Source organism: Podarcis liolepis, assembly GCF_965112155.1.
Source record: "Podarcis liolepis genome assembly, chromosome: 1".
Taxonomy (NCBI): domain Eukaryota; kingdom Metazoa; phylum Chordata; class Lepidosauria; order Squamata; family Lacertidae; genus Podarcis; species Podarcis liolepis.
In genome coordinates, this window is record NC_139554.1 from 63,115,295 (window position 1) to 63,142,434 (window position 27,140).

The 27,140-nt window shown below is 42.6% G+C and overlaps 2 protein-coding genes across 7 annotated transcripts in view; one reads left to right on the plus strand and one right to left on the minus strand.

Moving 5' to 3' along the window:
- The window catches only part of KIF18A (kinesin family member 18A), a 40,447-nt gene extending 29,114 nt beyond the window's left edge, over nucleotides 1-11,333 (minus strand). The window contains exons 1-7 of one of the 3 annotated variants that reach the window (XR_014516610.1): nucleotides 11,196-11,301; nucleotides 8,324-8,714; nucleotides 7,194-7,351; nucleotides 6,354-6,458; nucleotides 3,727-3,837; nucleotides 2,364-2,561; nucleotides 335-511 (exon numbers count right to left, since the gene is read on the minus strand). Coding sequence is in view for 2 of the 3 variants with exons in the window: in XM_083463650.1 (XP_083319776.1) it covers nucleotides 335-511; nucleotides 2,364-2,561; nucleotides 3,727-3,837; nucleotides 6,354-6,458; nucleotides 7,194-7,351; nucleotides 8,324-8,651 (1,077 nt within the window). In the remaining variant the exon portion in view is untranslated. Of the gene's footprint in view, nucleotides 1-334; nucleotides 512-2,363; nucleotides 2,562-3,726; nucleotides 3,838-6,353; nucleotides 6,459-7,193; nucleotides 7,352-8,323; nucleotides 8,715-11,195 lie in introns of all 3 variants that reach the window. The other 2 variants (XM_083463650.1, XM_083463651.1) reach the window with 2 other exon arrangements.
- The window catches only part of METTL15 (methyltransferase 15, mitochondrial 12S rRNA N4-cytidine), a 94,324-nt gene continuing 77,876 nt past the window's right edge, over nucleotides 10,693-27,140 (plus strand). The window contains exons 1-3 of one of the 4 annotated variants that reach the window (XM_083464885.1): nucleotides 10,693-10,785; nucleotides 20,275-20,594; nucleotides 20,836-20,919. In XM_083464885.1, the coding sequence (XP_083321011.1) occupies nucleotides 20,334-20,594; nucleotides 20,836-20,919 (345 nt within the window). In that variant the 5' untranslated portion in view covers nucleotides 10,693-10,785; nucleotides 20,275-20,333. The other 3 variants (XM_083464883.1, XM_083464884.1, XM_083464886.1) reach the window with 3 other exon arrangements.

Sequence of the window (27,140 nt, forward strand, 5' to 3'; positions counted from 1 at the left end):
AGAAGCTGCAGATGAAGAAGGAAAATACGGAAGGGAGAAGGGAAATTGGATGTAGGTCAAGTGTATCAAGGAATTGTTTTCCCCTTTGAAATAATGCCATGAAACAGAGGGAAGGGTAGATAAGAAAGTACAAGGAGCAAAGAAGGCAGTTGTGACACTGCTTGCGCAAAAAGAAAAAGTGCTCAGTAAGATTGCCACAATATTTAAAAATATGAAGCAAAAAAAGAGAGGGCAATATCTTTTCCCTGTTGTCATTATCCACTCAATCAGAACAAACATCATTTTATAATTTGAAAGCAACAGCACAGAACTTAAAAAGAAGAAGTTTACTTACAGAGGATTTGATGTCCTTGGCTCGATTGGCATATTTAAGAGTGTTATATGTGTCATCATAGAACAGAGAAGAAGGACTAACAGCAGCTATAATTATCGTGCGACAATTTCCTCCTAGAGAATCCTTCAGTAAACGAGTAAGCTTGCTGTTCCGATAAGGAATGTGCTGGTTCTTCTTCTGGAAGAACAAAAAACACACACAACCCCACACAGAAGAGGGCGAGTGTTTAATGGCGTGCTGAGATTACTTTAGCATCAGACCATGACTTACTATGAACAGCTGTTTCACAATGCACATAAATGACAGGATATAAAAACCTTGAATTTCCTCCCCACTAGAAAGCCTCTTGCAACACCTAGCCAATCCCTTAACAGGTCCCTATGAGAGACAGGGCACCAGAGGTTAGCAACTTAGATTCTCCAATTCTTGCAAAGAAAGGAAGGATGGGTGCTACATTCTCTCCACCCGCAGATCCCTGTACATACAAGGAGTCAGCAGTCTAGTGAAAACCCAGATTCCCTCCCAAATTCAGCAGCAGCAGTAGTTCTGTGTTCCCAGCACAATAAATCCTGAAGCTCAGCGTATGCCAAGCACTGTTTATAGATTTCTAGAGGAACTGCAAGAGGGGAACACAAAGGGAAACCTGCAGTAGATTCAACCCACATCCTATATTTAGTTACTTCTTTTAAGTGCTAGAAGTGATTTGATGGGCTTTGCTCAACCTGCTACTGCTATTCATCTCTACTTTAACCAGGGCAAATCCTGCATGGAAGTCCCTGCTGACCTAGGCTTCCTGCTCCAAACACCAAGAGAATCAGCTGGAACGCCTAGCAGCAGCAGAGTGGGTTGCTGCTGCTCAGCTGGATAGAAAAAGCTTAAGGCATGGTTAATATGCAAACTAGGGATCAAATAGATTTTTATCTGTAGATCAGATTATTTATGTCACCTGAAAACCAAAGTTCATTTGAACCATCGCCAGTCCTGCTAGGCACCCTGACTTCGATCCCATTAACCCAAATTTCACCATATCGTAGTCTTTAGCAATAGGCTAGATTGTGAGGTGTTAAAATGCCTGACAGCAATGGCTGCCAAAGACCCAAGCTCCAAAATTCCCGTTACAATAAATGAATGGGTCACTGTAGTAAGTGAATTTTGATTTGTTGGGCCACCATACCAAAATGTTTGGGAACAACTACTGTATTGGCCTGAATATAAGATGCACCTGAATATAAGCCGCACCTTTAAAATTGGAAGGGGGGAGGGAGAAAAAATATCCGAATATAAGCCGCTCCCTTCCTTGCTGCTCCTGGCTGTATACTTGGGGGGGGGGGAGAGGGAGAGAGACTGCTGTGTTGCTGATGGCCTTTCCCCTTTCTTGCTCTCTCTCCCTTCCTGGCCTTGGAGAGGACGGGGGACTACGTGCAGGGCGGGCGCTGCTTTGCCACACTCCTGGCTGCATACCATAAGGTTACAAATATAAGCTGTGCTTTAACTTTCACGGTCAGATTTGGGGGGAAAGTGCTGCTTATAGTCAGGCCAATACGGCACTTTAGCACATTCCAAACTGCTTCACATACTCTATTTCATGGGTAGGTAAACTAAGACCTGGGGACCGGATCCAGCCCAATTGCCTTCTCAATCTGGCCCACGGATAGTCCGGGAATCAGCATGTTTTTACATGAGCAGAATGTGTCCTTTTATTTAAAATGCATCTCTGGGTTATTTGTGGGGCATAGGAATTCATTCTCGCCCTCCCCCCAAATATAGTCCGGCCCCCCACAAGGTCTGAGGGACAGTGGACCGGCCCCCTGCTGAAAAAGTTTGCTGACCCCTGCTCTATTTTCTTGCATGCCTTACCATGCCACCATTCTTTTTGAGATTCATGAGTCACATGTGACCTAAAAGGTATCCTAGCAACTTACATTTAAAGACATAAACATACTAGGCCATAGGGGAAAAAAATAATATAGAACATTAACCTTCTTATGCAACACAATCCCAGCTGGGGGAGAAGAAAATGGGTACCTACTTTTGGGTCTGCCAGAGCATTAATGATATTGCCAAGGGCTAGCAGTGAGCGATTAATATTTGCCCCTTCTCTAAAACGAGCTCCCTTGGTCTTGGTGGCGCTGGCACGTTCTGAGCCTGCCAAGTCAATGAGGCACATTTTGGCAATACGGACATTTTGATTGATACATGCTGTCCTGTCTTGTTGTCTCAAATAGATCTGAAACAGAGGAGTACAGAACAAGGAAATGAGGAAAGAATCCAGAAAAAACAATCACCCTCCAATGCCTACAAGTTGGGCAATGAAGGGAAGGAAACATGCACAGACCTAAGCTTTTTATAATACAGACTTTCTGGCAGTCATGAAGAGAGTGCAAAATTGAATCGGACAAGGAAATTAAAAATGAAGATTAGATGCTCCTCCTTAGATGTGTTTCCCAAACTTGGGTCAACAGTTGTTTTTGGACTACAACTCCCATCACCCCTAGCTAGCAGGACAAGTGGTCAGGGATGATGGGAACTGTAGTCTAAAAAACAGCAGGAGACCCAGGTTTGGATTAACACACTTCAGAAAGGATTGTTTATTTAATATTCCCAACATTTTCATCCCACTTTCCACCCGCAATTCTCAAAGTGCTGTATAAACAATGCAATAAAGGATACACAATCACAGCTGTCAACTTTTCCCTTTTCTTGCGAGGAATCCTACTCGGAATAAGGGAATTTCCCTTAAAAAAAGGGAAACCTTGACAGCTATGTACACAATGAAACCACCAATCTGAAAGCTTGCTATTCCAACAACACTCTCTTTGGGATCTTAACACGTTTACTCAGAAATAAGTTTACCTGAACTCAGCATGACTTAACTCTCCAGCAACTGTGAATAGGATTATACTTTTGGTTTGCAATCCCAGCCACATTTCCCTGGGACCAAGCACCACTGAACTCAGCAGGACTTCTGTATAAACATGCATAGGCTCAGTCTGCTATATATACTAAGTCAGCTGCTTTAGTGGGAATCACTTTTTGATATATCTTTATGTATAAAAATAAATAACTGCACAGAAGCAGTTACGCATGAAAAAAAATATTGCCATTTATATGAGCGTGAAGCACATTTATTTCTCACAAGCAGCTATGACACCTCAATAGATTCCTCCTCTGAAGTTGAGTGACGGCAGAGACCATGAGAGCTTCCCTCCTGAATGCTATTTAGCACAAAGGATTTAATGCAGACAAGAGTGCGAGCTGGATCTCTCTTCCCAAGACCAAAGCTATTATAGCTGGTGTGCCATAGGCCGAGGATTCTTTCTCTCTCTCTTTTTAAACAAAGCTTCAAAGGTTATCTAAGATCCTCAGACACCTTATCTGCTGTATCATCTTACCTGAAAGACAGCATGGGACCGAGATGAGGAGGCATTCACATCAGTGGGATGCTGTGTTCTGTTTTTGTTTCCATAGTCCAATATTTGCAAGATCTCCATGGCAGACTTCGGCTACAAAAGGTGGAGGGGGGGGGGAATAGTCAAATGAAACTAGTAAATCTTTTTGCTAGATTTTAATCTGGGAGTTTCATTGTCATGGGATTTCAGTCATAATGTTAACATCGTAGCTTTGGCTTTTGTTGCCATCTTGGTCCCAGAGGATGACACACACAAAGCAGGTAAGAAGATACCTTTTATCAAACCAGCTTCTGTAGGTGAGCATAAGCTTCAGCACCTGCCCAAAGAAGATTATGTTCAAGATTAACTTGTGCCTTAGTGTTGCCTCGAGAAGTTGGGTCAGCTAAAAGGCATCATTTTACTTATTCCAAAACCGCTAGCCGTCAGGTTGTGCTAGGCACATTCTTTGAGTAGGTGGTGATGCCACTGCAAAGTTCATCTCAAAGCCGATAGGAAGGGAAAGGCATTCACAAACACAGAATTAAATAAACCCAAATCAATTCATTGAGTAAGAGATCTCACAGTAAGACTTACATATTCATTAAAATTTAAAAAATAAGATACAATATCCAATAACTCTATTGGCAGATAGAAAAATGTGGTTATACCCTATTTGTTTCCGAAGGAACTGAATATTTATAAAGGAGCAGTCCTATGAAAATGGACTCGGACCATTAATAGCAATGTTTGTTATAGGGAATAGTCCTCACACAATCATCTCCAAGGGCTATCTTGGTTTGCTTTCTTGGCAGTCTGCTTCCATGTTCAGCCTTTCCAGAAAGCCTTCAAATATCTGATGTGAAGAGAAAATTATCCAGTAGGCTGAAGTACAAGCTGGGAAGGTGGAGGCAAACATGACTCCATTATCCTTGTTTGGGGCCAGCCACTTTACGACCCTAACCCAAACAGATGAAAATAATCCTGGACTGGGTGAATGGAGGGGGGCGTGGGGAACCTGAGCTGGGGATGCGTTGAGGGTCACGAAATGCACACATCCGTGGCCCCAATTCCCTCCAAAATTCTCCCATACACCACAGGGAGGCAAAAATACAATCGTCCCTGCACCGTGTGATTCCAATTCAGAGCCACATGAGCAAGGCCGTTGTAGACTGCCAAACTTCAGGGCTTATCAAGAAGAGGACTACCCAGCTGGTCTCCAAGCTCAGCAGCTTCATGCTGATACACTTTTAGGGTTGGGGGATAGAATATTCTAATAGTCGCCCCCCCCTTTTCTTTTTATAGGCTGTCAGCTAATTCTGCAGGGACCATATCGCTTCACTGTTTAGTTTGCTGCTGCTGACATTAAAGGCATTAAACAGTAGTAGTACCACCCCCGTCAGCTTCTGATATTTTTGGCCCTTTGATAGCTGTACAAATGGAAACAATGGCATAGGTAGAAGAAGATTGCCTGGAAGCAGGCTCCCCCCCCCCCCCCCCGCTGCCAGCTTCTCTCCAAGCCTTGACCAAAGAAGCCAAGGTGCACTATGGGTGGCAACAGCAGAAACAGACATAACATAGAGGAGGAGGGGAAAGTGGGGAAATGATAAGGAAGAAATGAGATGACAGACTAGGAGAAATTAGGTGCATGTGTAGCAGATATAAAAAATTAAGAATATGAGTTAGGATACAACTGTGATGAAGAGGTTTTTGTGTTTGATCAAATGCTTCAGCCCCCAAGCCCCTTTACTCAAAAGAACTGTTTCAATTTTGACAGCGCAACTTTGAGATAAAGGGGTTGAAGATTGCTACCACGTTTGATTTAAACAGTTGTTTCATAGCAACTGCCTTCGCAAACAGGTCACTTAGAGAGGCCTGCTAGTATTTCAAGTGTCTTGATAAAGTAATGGTTTTGCACTGTGTTTTCTTCCCAGAAATAAAGCTTGTAAATCTTCACATCAAGATGGATAGGATTGAACAGATAGCATTCGTGTAAAGGACTTGATTTGTCCATAGTATATGAATCATGGCTTGGGAGGGCAGTCTGATCTGTTCTGCTTCTTTTGATAGAATAGTGCCTGTAGTGGGTTGAAATGACTCTGAAAACTTTTCAAGGTATCCCAGTTAAAACCGATTTAGGGGAAAAAATTGGAATTTTGGAAACTAAGCTGCAAACAGGCACACTTATATATTGGGTCAAACTTCGTAACGCTGGCATGCATGTAATACTAAGCTATGGTTTAACATGATGTGGGCAAGACAAATTTGGTCAACAGGGAGAATCAATCAGAATATTGTGAAAGTAAAAACAAAACAAATAACCTTCTAACTCACACAAAGCCTTACAATATTGGGAGATTTAATGCAAATATTTCCCACGTTCCCCGTCTGCCAACTTTCTGGCAACTTAAAGAAAAACAACTTAGGTGACAAACTAGGTACCTCAAACTTACGATTTCCCTCTTAGGCGAAGCCTTAAAGACTCAAAAACTGCTTTGAGAATCTGTTATAGAATTTCAATTGCTTTGTGAGCTACTCTGAAAACTGTGTTATAGGATTGCCTGTAAATATTGCAAGCAGGCGAATAAATAAACAATTAATGAATAACATGGATAATATAAATATGTGCAAACCTGATGCATTGTTAACCCATGAACCAGCACTCCTTTCTGAGGATCTTCTCGAACAGCCAGTGGTCCTGAACTTACAAGCAAATCATGTATCTTCTCATTGTAGACCTTGGGAGGGAAAGGCATCGGAAAAGGCAGATATTAAGATACACAAAGGTAAGCAGCTAATCATACAGAAGGTATCTGGATTTGGTAGGTGTAGTCTCATTTTAGAAAATGGAAAATGCACCTATGTGAGATGGCATGCACTTCCAGATACGTTTTCTCCCTAAGTTTTAAAGTTAAGAGTCCTAATTTTCTGTCCAAATATCCAAATTGCCGTTTTAACTTTCCGGCACAAAGGAGGCAGAGTGACAATTTGACAGGAGGAAAGCACCAATACATTTGAAACTAGACAAGCAGAAAACTCTCAATTGTGCATGCTGTCATGAGACCTAATCCTAGGCTTGGCTACTGGGAAGTTATGTTGTATTCTGTTCTCTGGCAGCTGGGAGAAAAGCCCTTGGTTGGTTTGCTTGTTTGTTTCCTTTCTCGAATCCCAAGAAGCTCCCTGAGATCAGAGCGGGGGAGCAGTTTTAAATCCTCCAATATCAGGTCAGGGAGGAATTCAAAACACTTCCTTTCCAATTCTACTGGCTCCTCTGGTGCTGTAATGCCATGAGTCAGGAATACTGGTATGTACTCCTCAGAAACATGGGACTGCATCGTAGGAGAACATCTCTCATGCTGGCTGGAAGATAGACAATGTTTTCTCAGCCTCTGACTAAGCTGGTTTGGGTCCCTTTCACCGTATTCCTTATACAAAAACAACTGTTATTGTGCAAAATTATTCCGCCTGCTTACCTCAAGGTAAGAAACGGCAATAGCGCAATGCTTCTCCTCTTTCATCCGCTCTATGGCATTGTAGAGCTCCAACATGGTCCGGTACATCACTCCGGGGTCTTCCTGGGAGCCCAGCATTGTATGAGTCTTCCCAGCGCCAGTTGCGCCATAAGCAAGCACTAAATTGAAAGCAGGCGATCGCTTTTAGCAATTTTCAGCCATCTTCAGAAGGTTGTTTTACACAGTTTTTAGAAGTCTGATTGTGTTAGGGTTGATACTTTTGCTGCCAAGGGCTTCTTTGGAGGAAGGTGTGAGATACAAACAGCAAGATTGGGTGTAGGAAGGGTCACGTTTAATTAGTGAATCCATTAAGTAGCTCAACATTTGAAAACAGGAGAATCTGGCTTCCCCTGATATATATATATTTGCTCATTTGGGGGGGGGGGAGAATGAGGAAAGAGGAAGAAACATGGCAGCCCTTCAACCAAGGCGATCAACTTATCATTCGACTTGTGAGAAGGTGCAAGTGAAATATGGATGCAGAACGCTGTACCACTGTGATAGCTAGCAACCGCTCAGAAGCAGCAGTGTAACGGGGAGGATCAACAGAGCTGCCTTCTGATCATGGCTCTGCTGCTGATTATCTGAATGGGGCTGGGAGGACTGTATGCTTGCACTGAGAGGAGTGCCAGATTGGCAGCGGTGGTACCACTGGTGCAACCATGAACCCCTCCCCCAACATTGCGACTGTTCTGGTAAGCAGCAGCGCCACCAATGTTGGTCCGCTCCACCACACACACTGCTACTGCTCAGTACCAAAGCTAGAAGTAACCGTTAGAATCAGAACTAGCAGGGAGTAATGGCGAAGGAAACTATTCTTCATGCTCTTCACTACTGCAATATCTATTTTTTTTGCAAATGGGATGCAGGGGGTTTTGGCTATCATTTGCAGGGAGAGAGTTACTAGATGTGAAGCAAAGGACAAGAAACCAAACGTCCCCAACAGCTTGGAAAATAGCAACAACAAAGTCTTAAAGCTTATAAATAGAATAGGGGGCAGAAGGACACCCCCGCCCCAGCTCAAATTAGAACTGACTGCTGATACAGGATTATTTCCATAACTAACAAAGGGAGAAATGCAGAAGAGTTACCTGTGCAATTATATCCATTTAAAAAACCATCCAGCATGGTCAGGGTAGTGTCTTCAAAGACCTCCAGCTGAGAAGAATGTTCGTCAAATACAGCATCGAACACAAATTTGAGGTCCTTGTTTTGCCTCTTGTTAAGATCACGGCATGGAACTTTTTTCCCATGAAAGAAACTGACTTCCTCCACTTTGGGATCAAAGACCAACATATGCTTATCGACAACTTGGAGCACTTTCCTGAAGTTGCCATCTCTCTCTTTCTGACTTTCTGGACGAACGCGGACCACTACCTTCACGTGATTGCAGACATCTTCTTGAACAGTAGTAGACATTACGAAAGGCAGTTATGGTGTCTGGGGAAGATTTGTCATATAAAGTAAATCCAGTTTCTTCTGCTGGTGGAAAAAAATGAAAGCAGATTAAACAATAACACTTGCACTCCTATACTTGTTTACCTGGGAGTATACTTCTCTGAATGAGGTAAGTTTCTCTTCTGACTAAATATGCATATAATTGTGCTGCTAAACCAAGGAAGCAAATGAATTTAGGTTAGGTCTAGGGTTGATAATTTGACTGGCCAAAAATGTAAACTGACCAGTTATATTTTTAAAGCAGTAATTTAAGAAAATGCAACAAGAAGTTTATGCAAATGACAAAAAAGCATGTGAGAAGACACACTTCTCTATGTGTCCCATGTATATTGGGATGTACAATTAAACCCACCAAATGTAATTTTGTAAGTGCTATTTTTGGTTTTACAAGCAGCAGTTGATCTGCAAAGCTTATATGCAGTGTTTACACAAGCTTAGATGTAACTCAATATTCTCCTGCCATTTGTTTGCCAATGCCTGGAGTCCAGTAAAATAGTCTGCTTTGTTTGCTACAATTGTCCAGCTGACCACCACAGATCCCATGCAACTATTTTAGATATAGTAGAATTCTACCAAAATGGGTTTCCCAACTTAACGTGTGAAGAGTGCAAATACTCTTGTGTGGAGGGAGGATGAGGCTATGAAAGACTCACAAACTTAACAGAAATTAATATCTGCAAGTTTAACTCCTGAAGAAACAAAATGATTCAAAACACACTACAAACACTCGTAGTCCAAAGAAACTCTCCTACCACATAGAGAAATTTCAATGTACACACGTTCAGAATATGTATTTTCTAGACTGACATAAGATCTAGTTTAAGAACTTGGTTCTTTCTTTACTGTTGATAATGATCTATAAGACATGACTTGGTGCTTGCTCACATTGTCATTTTTCAGTTAGAATATTCATATGCATTAGGTTTCACTCACGCTATACAATAATTACTCTGTCAATGCCAACAGCAGTTAGTTAGAGGAATAAGGTCTGATAAACTCATTTGTCCAGAGGAAGTCCTTTGTATTCCACTTTGCTACTCCAAATGTTCCCATACAGCACAAGATAATAACCATGTTTGGTCTCATAAATACAGCCAATTGAATGTTAATGGATTCTTGAGTCTTGTAGCACCTTAGAAAATAATGAAGTGGATGCTAATCCACACAAAAAATCCCCATAATATATGTGGGAGGTTGCTTCTAGTCTGCCAGCACTTTCTCTCACTATCATAAACCACTCTCAATAAAGTGAATACATTGTTACAAATAAGAACAGTGGTACTCTATCTCTTCAAAACAAGACTTTATCCTGTAAGAAAAGTAATGGGAAATGGTCTGGTAAGTGTGGGGTAACTATCATGATAACCTAAGGGGCCTCACCTAGTTCTGTATCCTGTTCTCTGGGCGGCCAAGCAGATGCCTATGGGAAGCCCAAAAGCAGGACATGAACCTAACAGCACTGTCCCACTTGTGATTCTCAGCAACTGGTACGCAGAGGCATACCACCTCCGATACTGGAGCTAGTGCATAGTCATCCTGGTTAGCAGACTTGCCTTCCATTAAATTTGTCTAAACCACTTTAAAAGTCATTCAGATTGCATATTACATTCGTGAATTCCACAACTTAACTATGGAGTTTTTCCTTTTGTCTCCTCTCTATATTCCGTCGTTAAGCTTCACCACATGGCCCTGGGTTCTAGAGTCATGACTCATTTCATGCATAGTTTTCTACACCTCTCTCATATTTTTCCTAAACCTCAGACCCCATAGTTTCAAGCTTTCCCCATAGGAGAGTTGCTCCAGCCCCAGGGTCATATTCAGTGCACCAAATTTGCAGAGATGATCTCAAGGGCTAAGACTCACAAAAGGGCAAACAAATCAGGACGCATGCTCAGCAACAGGTCATCTGGAGGCGACCAGTCTTGAAGGCGTTTACAAAACTCTTTACGCCGTTTCCATGGGATGCTATTGGTTCAATGTTGCCACCAACCGCGCGGCATAGATATGCATTCACCAATGCTATCTTTCACAGAGTAGTCCTATAAATGTCAGCTTGGAAGCCGTGCCCACTGATTTCAACGGGACTTCATACCGGGTAAGTATGCAGAAGACCGTACCCCCACTCCCTAATAAATACGCCGGATCATAACCACATTCTAACTCGAAGCCAGCCAGAATTTCCATCCAACCGTGCGCAGGGGTGTAGACTTAAAAGGCAATTTGGGGCGGAGAACTTCCCGATCCATCTTAACTTTCTTTCGATACGGTACTATAAAGTCCCTGCAGGGACCTGGGCGAACGAATGGAATAAAGTCGCGCGGCTAATAAGCAGCGACCCTCCTATGCGGTTGCGCTGCAAAAAGAAAGGCAAGCACAAGAGCGCAAAACTCCGCCGGAAAGTGTAAGCAGCCATGGGCCACCCTCGCTAATGCAGCGAGCTGATCGGGACCCTCTTTCAGCTGAACCGAGCTAGACACCCTAGTAGGCATAAATGGAGATACTCACCCGGGCATTAGGGACCCTCCTTGCTGATCAGCAGCCCGCGCCGCTTCTTCGGGCGTCGCCACCGCCGCCGCCTCCACGCTCGCTCGCTAGCTTCAGCGAGCCACCAAATTCAAACCCAAGCAGCCTCTCGTTCCACGGCTTCTGATTGGTTGAGGGCCGCATAACGTCATAAGAGCCGCCACGCTTACGACGCGCCCTCGGATGTATTTTGGTCCAAAGGAGGATCCATCCCTCCGCCTTCAGCCGTCTCCTAAGCGAGGGCGTAATGCTGGGATTGTGGACGTTCTGCTCGGTTTGGTGGCGCGCATGGAAATAAGGGGGGCGGATATTGTCAGTGAGCGAATGAATGGAGGGCGGGACTCACGCAAGCGGGTTGGAGGGGAGAGACGCGTATTCAAAGCAGGGGAAAGTCGGGGTTCGACTGTTTCTGTGCCGAACTGGGACGATAAGAAAGGGATAGTGTCTTTGCAGGAATTGATGAGCACAAACAAGCAGGGAGGTTGCATTTTGCAGGAATAAAGCAACAGCGAAAGTTCCGTGGAGCAGCATTTCGTCGTCCCAGTTCAAGTTCCGAATAGAAATAAGCTGTTGCGTAGTAGTCAACGGTCATTTTAAGACATGAACTTGGCTTTAATTGGTTCAATCGCTGATTTTACAGCGCTATTCTAAACAGTTACGCAGTGACTCAAAAGTAAGCTCAATAGAAATGATTTCCCCCCACGCCGACGCGCGGTCAGGTTGTGCCTCTTCTAGCACAAGCGAGTGACCTGAATTTAAATTTTATTTCAGCCATGAGCTGAAATAGCTATCAACGCCACAGAGATTAACCGTACACGCGTCTTTTTAGGTGCGCGAGCACTTGAGCCCAGCGCGCAAAGTTTCTGTGTAAGTGTTTAAAAGCGCACGTCCTTGAGGTTGTATGGCTGCAATTGCAGTGCGGAGTGAGGGGTAAATTGGACAGGAGACACCAACAGTTCGCTTGAAAGGTTTTTTTTTAACTAAAAAGCAAAACTAGGAGCCTGAGATTGGGAGTTAAGGAATGCTCAGGGAAGGGTTTAACTTTTTCCAGCTCAGCTGGCTGGAAACTGACACCACCCCCAGCTGCTTTTATGCGGGGCGGGCCATACTGTTTTAGACTAGAAAGACATACGCCAGCCTTTCTCAAACTGGTGCGCTGTGAGCTGGTTCGAGAAATGAGTTTTGCTGCTGAAGCACTGAATGGGATCAAGAAAAGTGAACCTCGCGATTCCTTAGTTCGTTCCATAAATTGCAGTTACTCTGAGGAGTTGTGGGTGCTTGTTAAATGTGAAATGAGAAAACAGTAATTCACACGATTGATTTGTTTGTAGCTGTTCTCGTGCGCGTAGCTGTACAAATACTGAATGAAAAACGAGCGCCCGTTCTGGGCGGGATGTTCTACTGGCAGATGTCAAGAGGAACCTGTGCGCCTTCGGGAAGATGCTTTTAAGATGTTCTTAAAATAGAGCATTTGATGGAGAGTATCTGCTGGTGGTTTAAGATTTGCGGATTGCAACAGATGTGTGTGGTAGAGAAGGACGTATGTTAATGCAAGCGGGTGAAGACGGAGCACCGCATATCCTATAGCAACTCCGTTGGGAAAACGGTCTCTGTTAGGATTATAGGGGCTGCGGGAGGTTATGTGGCGGCCAGCCTGATCGCAAACGGGTTACCTCTTACTACGTAACAAGACACGCATCGAAGTATTGTCGCACCGCAGCATCCCTTGGAACAAACCTGCCCCTTTATCCCTAATTGGTGTCTCATAAAAAGATAGCCGCGGTTCTGCCGATGGCGTCTTAATTATTTTGCTTTGGGTCTGACAACCGTGTTGCAAAAAGCGGGGATGTCCACCGGGAGGAAAGGAAATACGGGACTCTGTGGAAAGAGGCAGGAAAAAGTCTGCGTAGAGATAATGGAGGGGGCGGTGGAAATCCCGCCAGTCTCGCTGGAGAACCTGCGCATCCCTGCAGTGCATTGGTTGAGTCAGCCCCGCCGCGTTCATCGAGGCCGATTCCGAATCCGTGCGCGCTGTGCACACGACCGCCGCCTTGCAACCCCCGAGCCCGCTTGAAATGAAGGCACTGCAGGCAGGCAATGATCAAGAGGGGGGCGGGTGCCCAGTCCCGTATTTGTGGGGGGGTGGGGAGAAGGAAGTGGGTGGGATGGGAGAAGCCCTGCGTAGCCCTCTCACCGCGTTGCTGCAAAGGAGGAGCGGGCTCTGAAGGCGGAACTGAAACCCGCAGCGCCTTGTTGCAGGGAGGAAGCCTTTTGGCAGCGCTCCTGGCGCTGTAGGCTGTGCGAGGAGGAGCGTGGGGGGCAGCGGCCTCGTCGAGCGCTGTGAGTAGCACGGTTCCGCCGCAGAGCGAGTGTCCCCAGGCGCCGGGACGGGGGTGGAGAGGCGAGCTGCGAGGGAGGGGAAGGCTCGTGCTGTTCTCCGGATGCGCACACTTCGGAAGCCTTGTTTTTTTCCCCCTTCCTAGGTCCACAGTGGACCCCCACCTTCCGTGTCTCTCCCACCCACAAGAGAGCTCACCCGTTGCTAAGGTAATAGAGGTGGTGGTCAGACATTCGTCCCCACTCTCCCTCCACCTCTTGCAGTGAGTAACGTCGGACATGTACCCCCCTCCACTTGTAAGCGAATGACTCCTTGTCTGGAGCCTGCGAAGAGAGGTCGCGACATTAAACGCTCCTTTAAAAATAACGCGAGGTGTAGAAGAACGAATGATTGTGCCAACATGGCTCTTGAGGCGAGAATGAAGCACTCGCTCCCCCAGTTGCCCCTTGTTTGCGCTAGCTTTTTATGCATTGTGTGGCATTTCTTAAGTGTTAATACACACCGTTCTCAACTATGTGTGAGGTAAAGCAGGTTGGTAGTCCATCTTGAGTAGAATGAATATGAAAAAAAAAAAAACATTTACACTGTGGGTTAAAAAAGGTTAACACAATCAACTCTTGTGACAAGTAGCGCAAACAACTAATAATTATTGAATAATTCCCATACACCCATACTTAAATATAACCCACTCCTAACCAGTTGAATACATGGTATGGTGCCAGTTAACATTTGTTAGTCAAATAGCAGATTGTGATAGTTCTCTCAGTCTGTCATTTCCTGTTGTTTTGAATTTATTTTTCCACTTATCTCTGATGTCTTGTCTGTCCACTTTCTTCTTTTTCTGTTCTGCCCCTTAAGTAAAACTCAGTTTTTCAAAACCCAAATTTTCCCACTTGCTGTTTTCAAACAATCTGTGTGCCCGGCAAATCTCATTTCATTTTTTGATAGTTAGAAGTTTGGTGGATCAGAAGAATGCTGTAGACGTAGTGTATCTTGACTTCAGTAAGACTTTCGACAAAGTCTCCCATGGTATTGTGCAGAAGCTGGTAAAACGTAGGCTGTATGAGGTAACTGTTAGGTGGATTTGTAGTTGGTTGACCGAACCCAGAGAATGCTCATTAATGGTTCCTCGTCATCCTGCAAAAAAGTGCTAAGTGGAGTTCTGCAGTGTTCTGTCCTGGGTCTGTTGTTGTTCAACATCTTTATAAATGACTTGGATGAAGGAATTGAGGACACGCTCATCAAATTTGCTGATGACACCAAACTGGTAGAGTTAGCCAATGCCACAGAAGACAAAATCAGGATTCAAGATGGCCATAATAGATTGGAGAACTGGGCCAAACCTAACAAAATGAATTTCACTAGGGACATATGTAAGGTTCTGCACTTAGGCAGGAAGAACCAGCTGCGCTAATAAAACATTGCCAGTAGTATATGTGAAAAGAATCTAGGGGTCTTAGTGGACCACGAGCTTAACAAGAGTCAACAGTGATGCAGCACCAAAAAACCCTAAGGCTATTCTAGGCTGCATCAACAGAAGTATCACAACCAGGGGTATTAATAGTACCACTTTATTATGCCTTGGTCAGACCACACCTAGAATTCTGTGTTCAATTCTGGGCGCCACAATTTAAGAAGGATATTGACAAGCTGGAACGTGTGCAGAGAGGGTGACCAAGATGATCAAGGGTCTGAAAACCAAGCCTTATAAGGAATTGTTGATGAAGTTGGATACGTTTACCCTGGTACAGAGGAGACTGCTTTCACTGTTTTCTCTGACAATAGGAGCTTGCATTACATACTACTACCCCCTTGTTGGATTCAGATCTGGTTCTGACTCAAGGTTAGCCACATTTCAGTGTTTATCCTCAAATAAAGTTCAGAACCATTGTTCAGTTAGAATTCAACCTGATGTCACTTTCATTTGGAGGGCTCTCACACTCCTTAATTGTTCATGCTCGCTATATTTGTCATCCTTGCTTCTATGCTACTCTTTGATGCCAAGGACTTTTCCTCATTGGCTGCAGGTATAGACAAAGTGAACTAGTCCCCAAAGGATACTTTTATCAACCTGTGCTAGAGATTCTGTGCCAGGTCCTTCAAGTGTGTTATCTCTGCCTGCAGTGTTTTGTTAGCATCTCTTTTCTTCTGAGCTAAGTAGCCTACTGGTGATGAGCTTCCATTAGGGTATGCACACCTGATACTTCAGAGAGCAGGTTTGGAAAGCCTGGAAGCTGTTGATCAGGGGTCAGTAAGGTTTATCTGGGCCTGACTGGTCCTGCGGAGATCCCTCTGTGGGCCGGATCGCACGTGCATGGGAGCCTGCGATTTCCGGCGTCTGCGCAGACACAATTTCCGGTGCCACAGAAGCGAGTCCCTGCGCCGTGCCGGTTTAGCACAGCATGTGAGCGGGCAGCTCAGTTCAGGGGTGGCTCGTGGGCCGGTCAAACGACCTCCGCAGGTCACTTCTGGCCCATGGGCCTTAGGTTTCTGACCCCTGCTGTAGATGATGCTTCCTGAGCATTTTCTGTATGCACCCTGGGCTCTCCAATGTCTGCATCCTGTTTTCAGACTCCTTGTCCAAAGGCATAATATAATTCTCCAATCTACATCTTCTTGCTATGTGCCCCACAATACTATATTTTCTCCAAATAGATGTGAGCTTGTGTTCTCCATCTCACTTCCTCCTTCAGCCTCTCACAGTACCCTGGTACATGACCAAACATACAAACACACAAGCAAGCTTCCAGACAGCTCAGAGAAACAACCAGCCTTAATCCTAAAGACATAAGCTGACTCTTCTAAATATTGGCAATTGGTGTAGTTGTTTGAGCAAAGGTGTAACATTCATATGGTTGGCTGCATCACTCAGCAACCCAACTTCTGCATTAACTACAGTTTCCAGACCTTCCTTAAGAGAAGCCTCACACAGAGTGCATAATAGCACAGCCCTATGATACGAATTTATCAACACAGATATTGTCCAATGAAGTAAAGCCAAGCTTTATGTGAGTTGATTTCGTCACTGCTGTTCTGTGGGATTCCAGCTTATTTGCATGTATTGTCAGAGTTATACTTCTGTAAGCCTCAAAACATTTTTTCAAGTGTAAAGACCTCTGTTCAAAAGGAAGGAACCTGCTGTATTCCAGTTATAATATACTGCCTGACCTCCAGCTTTCCCCAACTACAGTGGTACCTCTGGTTACGAACTTAATTCGTTCTGGAGGTCCGTTCTTAAGCTGAAACCGTTCTTATCCTGAGGCGTGCTTTCACTAATGGGGCTTTCCGCTGTGCGCACATGCCTCCTGTTTGCATCCTGGGGCAAAGTTCGCAACCAGGAGCAGCTACTTCCAGGTTAGCAGAGCTCGTAACCTGAAGTGTTCGTAACCAGAAGCATTTGTAACCAGAGGTACCACTGTATATATTTTGATTCTAAGACTGCAGTCGTGTATACATACTTGAGAGTATGCTCTACTATACTTAATGGAACTCATTTTGCCCTGCATTCTATGATCTCATAGCAGTCAGCATTGTATTGAATTGTGCTTCCGGATAGCGGGATAGCTGCTGAGGGGAAAATCCTTGCAAGCTGCAAAGAAGAAGGATACAAGAGATGCTATGAGGTCTGACACTGCTGTGACAAATGTATTGGAGAACTGGAAGGAAATTATTTCCTTGCACCTGCAGCAGAAATGTGGACAATCCACCCGTTTTCCCCAAGGCCTCTTCAGCAGTCACTGGGCTGTCATGCCATTCTCTTTTCAGCAGCCCTCTATTAGTGTGCCTGATCTCCATAGGTTCCTTGTAGCTATTCCTGCACTTTTCTTGCTACCTCCTTATTTTAACATTTTCAACAGAGATTTGTTCTTTTTCCATTCAGCTTCTGTATTCTTGCACTCTCTTGTGTTCCCTTGAGGGTTTTACTGTCGGGGAAGCTGTAGACTGCAATCCAACAATTCAGTCAATTTAAGCCCATTATTTATTCTAATTGTTGATATACTGCCTTTAAAAATATTTCTAAGGTGGCTCACAGAATAAAAATAAGAGAAACAGTAACAAAACCACCAAACAACATTGCAAAAGCAAAAAAAAAGATACTCAGAAAAATCCTTGTACAATTAAAAAAACCTTCCAAAGATTGCTTGTGATGAGAAAGAGTCGAAAGATGTAGCTGCCTAGGAAGGCAGTTGCACATTTGGAAGATCCTGCCAATGTAATCTTTACTAATTGGGGGGGGGGGGGGCAGAAAGCAGAGGACTGCAGATGCTGATCTTAGGGCTCAGTTAGTTTAATATGGATGGACGTGGCCCTTCAGATAACCTGGTACTAGATCATTTAACGCTTTAGAGTTTGACACCAGCACTTTAAATTGAGTCTGGAAACAAATTGCAAACTGTTACTCATAATCCTCCTCCTACAAACATTTTGGCAGTCTCATTTTTCACCAGTTAGTTTCCAAACTGCGTTTAAAGGCAGCTTTGTGTAGACAGCATTATATAGTCCAGCCTAGATCTAATTAGTGCATGGATGACTGAGGCTAGCTGGGTTGTAGCTGGTGAACCATCTGAAGCTGGTAAAAGTGTTCATAGTTACTTATGTAACCTGGCCATTCAGTGATAATGTTGGATCCAGTAGGACTTTATACTTGATTCTTAAGAACATAAGAAGAGCCTGCTGGGTCTGGCCTACTCTATGAGAGTGTTAACTCCATCCAAAACAGATTGCATATCTATGTCCATATCCACAAAACTTCTAGTCACTGGATTTTCACCTGCATCTACAGTAGAACTGTTCCTAGACACTGATTCAGGGTTTCCATAGTATCCCTGGCGTTGGCTGGTTGAAGCAAGAGATAAAGTTGAGTATTTTCAGTGTACTGAATGGATGATCTTTCCCAGTAGAATGATGTCAAAGTGAAATAACATGGATGACAATATAATCGGAAGGCATGGTATTGGACAGCAGTTGTCATGAGTCCCTTGGCGCTTTCAGTGTCAGACCTGGGGTGGCAGATTCTGGAGAAAGACATGGAGGGAGATGACGAATGGGAGGCTAATGACGTGGCCCAGAAAAGTATCACAGCTGATTGTATTGAAAAACACAAGATAATCAATAGGATTGTGTTTCATCCTCCTGGTGCATGTCATTATCAGGGTGAACAAGGTCCGGAAATTAGGTTGAAACCAGCCTGGAATAATCAGCATCATCCTGAGTTGAGCTGCTACTACCCACTCTAAAACTTTTCCCCAAAGTGGCATGTTTTACAGTGGGCAGTATTGCTTAAATCCACCAGATTAGGATAGATTCCTCTGAGGCAAATATGCCTTAAAAAAACAAACAAAAACTGCAATTCAGAGGGCATTATTATTATTATTATTATTATTATTATTTATATACTGCCCTATACCCGGAGGTCTCAGGGCGGCATCTCATCATCTGAAGCATAGCCCCCTAATAAACCCATTTAAGATGTTGCATAGATCAGCAGGCCAGGTACAGTCATACCTTGGTTCTCGAACGCCTTGTGACTCGAACATTTTGGCTCCCAAATGCCACAAACCCAGAAGTGAGTGTTCTGGTTTGCGAATGTTCTTTGGAACCCAAAAGTCCGACACGGCTTCCACTTGAGTGCAGGAAGCTCCTGCAGCCAATCAGAAGCCATGGCTTTGTTTTCGAACGTCGAACGGACTTCCAGAATGGATTCCGTTCAAGAACGACTGTAGTAGGTTTCAAATGTTGAAGCAGACAGTTCATATTCTCAAGCTGCATAAAGACTCCCATTTCTAAAAGAACATTCATGTGGTGCCCCGCAAGACGAATGCCTCGCAAGACGAAAAACTCGCTAGACGAAAGGGTTTTTCGGTTTTGCGTTGCTTCGCTAGACGAATTTCCCTATGGGCTTGCTTTTTTAAAAAAGCCGCTTGAAGAGGCGCAGTTGCGACGGACCGTGCTTCGCAAGACGAAAAACATCGCAAGACTAAAAGACTCGCGGAACGAATTCTTTTCGTCTTGCAAGGCACCACTGTAGATTGAGAGCAAGAATGTACAATGAAATGTTCATGTAGCACACAGGCAATGCTATGAGATTGCAAACATAGGATATGCTCCATATTTTTCTCCATGATAATGTCTGCCTTCTAGTTATAAGCTTCATCCTGGAAAGGTATTATATACTTAATAGTATTTGTAGAGTAAATTCTTAGCTCATTTTTGCTAACACCAACTCTGAGATGGAATATAGACTAAGAGACAGTGATTTTCCCAGAGCAAGTCAGTGAACGTCATGACTGAATCAGACTGCGAAGCAGGGTTCTGTTATCCAAGCATCATGTTCTGGCTACTGCTCAATACTGATCCAATTATGGTTGAATCTTTTTGAACTAGGAGCAGTTTGGGTGTCCCCAATCTACACTGTGTTCAATGAGGCATATATGTCAATATGGTTTATATTTGAATAGATCTGTGATTGAGAACAGTTGAATTTGTAACAGATGCTCAGGTTGTAAAGTTATGCTAGTGGAGTACTTGCAAGTACTAGAGTTGGCCAATTACAATAGCATCATTAGTGGCATATGTTAAATAGCATCTTGCAACATTTACTGGCACTGAAATCTTTTTGTGCTGATTAGTAAAACAAATTACTATTGCTTTTATACAGTTCTTCTTTTAATACAAGCCATTTTAAAAATGTTAATTTTGGTTTCTAATATGTTTTCCCCCCAGGTTGGCTTCTTTGTTTTATTATTTTTATACCCTGCCCTTCAATCAAACTTACCTGCAATATGTACCAGCTGCTGTATTTATGCAAGACCTGCAACCGATTTCCTTTTCACAGTTTAGTTAGATCAAGCCCAAATTGCTTAGGTACATGGGTAAAAACTATACACTCTTCATTAACCCGTAAATGTGAAACTGAAGAAAAATTGCATTTGCATGGTGATGAATACTTAAATGGCGGAGCAGACAATGAAGACTATCAACAACGGCATATACCAGTTATGGTTGAGGAAGTTGTTAATTTTTTAGCACCACGTAAAGGACAGGTAAGTTGAAATTTCTTTTCAAAGTAGATTGAATAATAATAAAGAATTGCAGGCTTTATTTTACAGCTAGAGTAAATTATAGATGAAATTGTTCTGTAATTTATGTCCTTGAAGATTCTCTATTGTACTGAACTGATTTGTGATTGACTTGAATGTATTTTGCTTACTACAACAATGTTGTTGTTGATAATGATGATGATCGTGATAAGATAATACAGTACTTCTCTATTTCTATATGAAGCTGACTGGAGGGAAGGCCACAGGATCTAGCGTGAGATGCAAGTTAAAAGTTGTCAGAAAGTCCAACATAGAAGTCATAGAAAGGGCGAGCAAGATCAATAGGGAAACATTTCCCATGTATATTTCAGAATAGAGATCTACCAGAGCTGTCCAAACTGTGTCCATCCCATATCCAGGTTGGAAACCAAATGGACAAAGATCAAGGAAGGATTTTTAAATCCAGGAATTCCTATAGCTGTTCAGCCACCACATGTTGCACAACTTTTTTCCCAAAAGAAATGTTGTATGTGAACTTAAACCTGGCCAGGCTATCTCCGTCTAAAGTTTTAAAAAGTGGGCAGATCATCACCTATTAGCACAGGAGAAATCCTACGCTCATCAAGAGAGGCATTAATTTTTGTGGCTCACAAAGTTCTTCCTTGCTGACCTCCACCACCAGAGATGGCCAGGCTCCACATTACCTTTGGTGGATCTCACAGAACCCTATCTACATCCTTGAGGATGACCAGGGCATATTCCTTGAAGAACTTTTCAACAATTGATTCTGACACCTCCATATATAATGTCATCCAGTTTGGACCCCCCCCCCGCCCAGCATTCCAGGTTCTTATAAGATCCATAAGCCTTCACCTGGCAAACGAGACAAAAAAGAAAAGCGTGAAAGGATTTCTGAAGAAAGAGGGAGCTTGCAGTGAAGCTGAACAAACTTTGTGTTGGTCTTTAATGAGGTAGATGTGGCATAGATGGGCTTCCAAAAGGCTTTTGAACATTAAACACACACACACACACACACACTGAAAAGTCCTGTGTTAATCTGTGTATTAACATACCATCTCTAACTATACACAGATAAGAAAATCTATTTCTTAAGACGTTCCCATATGAATTTTTGATTATTATTATTTTGTTGTATGTTGCATTTGATGCTACAGGTTCCGTTGAGACTTCTGAGAGCTATGACAATTCAGAATTGTGCAGCTTGTTTATTGTTCTTAATAATTAAATCCTGTGCATGCCTGCTTATAAGAAAGTCTTGGGATGCGGGTGGCTGTGGTCTAAACCACTGAGCTTCTTGGGCTTGCCGATCAGAAGTTTGGTGGTTCGAATCCACACAGTGGTGGTGAGCTCTTGTTGCTCTGTCCCAGCTTCTGCCAACCTACCCATTTGAAAGCATACTAGTGCAAATAGATAAATAGGTACCGCTGCGGTGGAAAGGTAAATGGTATTTCCATGTGCCCTGGCATTCATCACAGTGTTCTGTTGCTCCAGAAGCAGTGTAATCGTGTTGGCCACATGACCCGCAAAGCTGTCTGTAGACAAACACCGCCTCCCTTGGCTTGAAAAGCAAGATGACTGCTGCACCCCGTTGTTGCCTCTGACTGGACTTAACCATCCAGGGGTCCTTTACCTTTACCTTTTTTTACCTATAAGAAAGTAATGTTCAGTGGTACTTACTCCCAGGTAAATGTGTATAGATTTCAGGCAAAGTCAACTGCAACTTTCAGAGTGAAAACACGAATGATTAGAAATACTTGCACCATATGGCTTTTAAATAATAATAATAATAACAATACGGGATTTGGGTTAGAAAAAAATCATATTTGTTTTCACATTCACTGGTAAATGATACTGTAAGCCACAAAAGTGTGCTTCACAAAGATTTATGTGTTCCTGAAGCAAAATGTGAGGCTCCATTTGGCATAGGATCATCAATGTTTTCTCCTTTAAACACCAAAACTGCAATTATTAAAAAATAACCAATATATATATATATAAAAATGTTAAGCTTAAAAGGATATGTGAATTTCTGGTCTGTCTAATCTGTAACTTCAAGCTTCAGCAGCCACTTTATCTACTCAGGATTCCCCTCTGGAAGAATTTTGTGGTCATTTTGTTCTATGGCTTCAGTCTCAGTGTTGGCTAGGGACGCTGCTACTTCAGAACTTTAAATGCTGTTTCATAACCATGAATGGCTGCCACTTATATGCTTCTGTAAATGATAGTATCTTCAAAATACCTTTATTACACACCAGTGGATTTTTGTTATGCCTCTTTAGAGTACAGCTATGCAGTTACGATGATGTAGAATGAAAGCAGGTACTACTTTTCTGTATTTTTGTTTATATCCTCTTATCTTAGGGGATGGCAAGTATTCTGATTCTGACATGGAGGGTAGTGTATGAGTGCCAGCCAAGTTTGTTGGGCAAAATATTGCACAAAGAGTTAATATTATTTGGGCAGTTTCTTCATTAAAGTTGAGGTCATAGGTCAGTAATCAAGGCCAAAACTTGCTTGCCTTATTATGGTTGCTTATAAAATGTAGGCTGCTTCTGTGATAGACAGAAACTACATTTTCCAGTTCCTTCCATCTCTTGACCTACTCTAATGCAGTTTTAGCACATTGTTCCTTTTGCAGGCTTGACGGCACAAATTGTAACTATCTCATAGGTACTGAATATATTTGACAAAATATGTATCATAGCAGAAAATGAAGAAAGAGCATACTGGTTTGTTTGGGTGATGGGATCAGAGCTCTTTGAAATAGGTTTGAACTCTTTGCTCTTGCCTGTGGGAAAACTTTCACTTAATGTAAGGGATTGGATTTCCAGGCAAACTCTTAAGTATCTACCCATTGCTTTAGAACCCTTTCCTCCCAAATCCCTTTTGTGCAGTATTCTCTGAAGTACATTGTATGAATGAGTCACTCCCTTTTTAGTTCATTTTCTTCTCAATGGAACGCCTACTGCAGTAAGCCTGCTGAAACATACTTCCTGTAAAACTTGCTATATTAACTATTATTTTAGGGTATTTTTGTTCTAGTTCCCCAAAGGTTCTGTGCTAGTATGTACAGAGCTGTAGTGAATAATACAAAAGGTCAAATCAACACAACCTTTTTATAGGCATATCTGGTTGTGGAGCCAAAACCACCCATAATACTTCATACCTCGACTAGTGCCTGTCCCTCATCTTCTGTGATTTGGAGGGTCCTGTAGCTAAATGGCTGGAGGACATTTATTTTTCTTCTTGTTCTTTTTGTGTGTGCTTGCGATAACAGCCAGCAATGGGCAAAGCAAATAAGTGTGGGAGGGCTGCAAAATAATAGATGAAGTGTAGGCGTGCTGGAGCTGAGAAGGGACTGGCAGCATTGGTCTTAAAATGTACAGGCTGTACAATGAGATGCCCACATTGATGCCTCTTAACCATTGTTTATTTCAGCCTCTGTGTTGATGTTAAGTGTATCTAGTTTCTCTGGGAGCCGGGGGCCAAAATATGCTTGGCACTAAATCACATGCAGCTTTTCCTGGACTTTTTCCCCCTCCTACAAAATGAAGCAGCAGTCCTCCATGGAAGAAGACCAGAGCTGGAAGCATCTTAAACCTTTCTCCTAATGGCTCTTTTTTTTGGCTAGAAATTGCTCCCGCTCCAGAACTGCTTTTCACTGTGCCAGAGAAAAAACGCAGGTAACTTCATACACCCCTTCGTGGGAAGGAAGGTAGATAGCTTACGAGAGAAGAATTCTTAGTATAAAAGGCTTCGGAGGAGAAAGGAAGCCTTTTCCCATAAGTCTTCCATGAATGTTGGTGCTGCATTTTGTAAAATAAAAAATGGTGAGGGGGAACTATGTGAAATCTGTTTTCGTAAAATTCTCTTGTGTCATAATTTTGAATTTAAGGTGCAATGGCTTGTGCAGAGTAGTGGGAGCAGCTGTCAATTTTAGGTCTTCTTGGCCATCTAAAACATTTATTTTGGTTGCTTTGCCATTGGTTGACCAACAGTTCATCATCATCAGGTTTCCTGAGAACTAAATCCCATTGAGTGTGATTGGGCTCGCTTCCAGTTAAGCGTGCATAAATAAGATTGCAGCATGATATAATAAGCCATGCCATAACTGCTTTGTGATGTTACCGTTTCAGCTAAATATTAAAGACAACTTGGGTTGCAATCCTATACTCGCTTGGAGCTTGCTTTTGAGTAGACATGTATCAGATTGTGCTGTTGCTAACTCCTACAGGTTCTGCCTGAATTGAAGTGATTTGTATAGGTTATTTTAAAAAGTGACAAAAGCTGCCTCTGCTTAAACTACATATTGCAAGCCAGCAAATAAGGATGATTGGCCATAATTCAAAGATAAGCATTTTTAGTCCCATTGATTTCAGTGGGAGACAGTTGAGCAGATTTCTCTCTGAAATCTGGGACTTAAAGTGGGACTTTCTTGATACCACATTTAGGTATACATCCCATCCCTATGGTTCATGGCCTCACCATCCAGGCACATCATATTATCTGTTATGTATCTGTGAAGCTTGCATCTCAGCCTCCAAATAGGGGACAATATATGAGGATAAAATGTTAGATTATATTTCCTCACACCTTATTACCTCAGAAATTTTGGTCTCCTTAACTGAAGTATGAAGTTTTGATATGCTGTGCGGAAATAGCTGCTTCTGCAAATAAAGCAGCAGGCTTAGGATATGCAGCCGTATGAAGGAATTTTCAGGGATCATTTCAGTTTATCTTTTACTATAGCATATGTACACATGGTGATATGCTGGGATTTATTTGCTATACCTAGTATAAAATGCTTCAGAAGCATAACTGCTCAATACAGTCCTTTTGTTATGAAGACATGAATGTAGTTGCAACATTTTATAGAATAAAATGTCTTGGCCCTGAACCTGTGATGTGCCTGCCAAGATTGGGTTGGTGGGCAGGCATCTACTGTAGCTTTAAGTGCGAAAACCAACGGTTGCATCTAGCAACTTAGCTTTCATGTGAATTTTTTCCTCCCTTGCTCTTGCCTACCAGGCAATGAGTTCAGCTTTTCTGATAGCACCAATAATCAGTGAGATAAAACAGGAGACTGGAAGGCTTCACAAATGCAATGGCCTGCACAGAGCCTTCTGCTGTTCTTGGTGTTCCTTGGAGTGTTGTGAATTTTTGCACAAATTAAAAGATAGCAGTACCATTGTTTTAGGGTGTTGGCTTTATTGCAAATGTGGTTCACAAAGTGTGCTCCCAAATACCAACAAGTGGCAAAAAAGCCTGATAAAATATTAAAATTATTCTTTGATGGATCTGTGCAGGTGTTCACTTACATTGCAGTGTGCACAATGAGTTCAGAGTTTCAGCTTGATACACAGAAGTTTTGAGCAGTTTGAGCTACGCAGATCCTGCTATAGCGTTTCATAACCTGTCTAGACTTTGTACTTGTACTTTGGTTCTCAGCAGTTAGACCTTCTTGGTACCATCGTCATTGCAGTTCCCACCAACTCTCTTCCTATGTACATTTCTACTGAAGGAGAACCTGTAGCGTCTACCAAGAAAGAAAACAGCAAGGCACTTGGTCTGCCCACTGAGAGCCGTGCTGTGTATGCACTTGATCTCATTTTCCTGTGATACTAAGTTAGCTTGCTGCTATCACTATATATCACGTAACAAATGATAGTATTTCAGGAGCCTATTTAAGGCACTATGTTATAATAAAAAAGATGCAGTGCTGTGGGATGACTCAGCTCGTAAATGACGCTGTGTACGCTTTCCCTCTGTGCTACAGCATTAGTCTTAGCACTTCTTTAGCAAAACTACTCACAAGAAAGTAATCTTAAGTCTTTTGAATGAGACACTGGTCCCAGAAATAGTGATAGGAATAAGTGGTTCTATACTCTTCCCAGGATTGGCTAGCTTTATAAATATTTGAGGACCAGTTTACACACAGTGATTTAGTTTTTCAGTTTTCTATCGCACCAGATAGTCCTAGGAGAACATTAACACTTTGTGCCATGAAAGTTAGTGACACAAATGCCACTGAAACCATCTGTATTATAAAAAAATGCTGGAATTAAAGTTGTCTCAGGGACAGGCAATTTTTTAACCATACATGACTTCACTGGAAGCTAATTCTGAGCTGGAAGAGTGGTAGTTATGCATATAGAATCAGGACAACGTTTCCCAATATTTGTTCAATCATGTTTTTACATGTTTCTTATTTCTCGGTATTCTTCTGCATAGTTTTAAATCAATATATGAAATTTCAAGAGTCAAATAATGATTGGGCTTAAGAATTGTGACATGAAAAACCTGATAAAATTCTGGTATCTTATGTAGCTTCTACTTTTGTGTAAATAGACTGTACCTGAAATAATTGATAAATAGAATGTGTTTACTTGACTTGTGAATTAATACAACCAAAACAACAGTTTTAAAACTTTATATCCTAAAGTGCTGTTTTGAGATAACAGAGTTATTGTGGCATAACTATTATTTGGGCATAAGCCATTTCATATGAGAGACAAAGTTATTAAATCC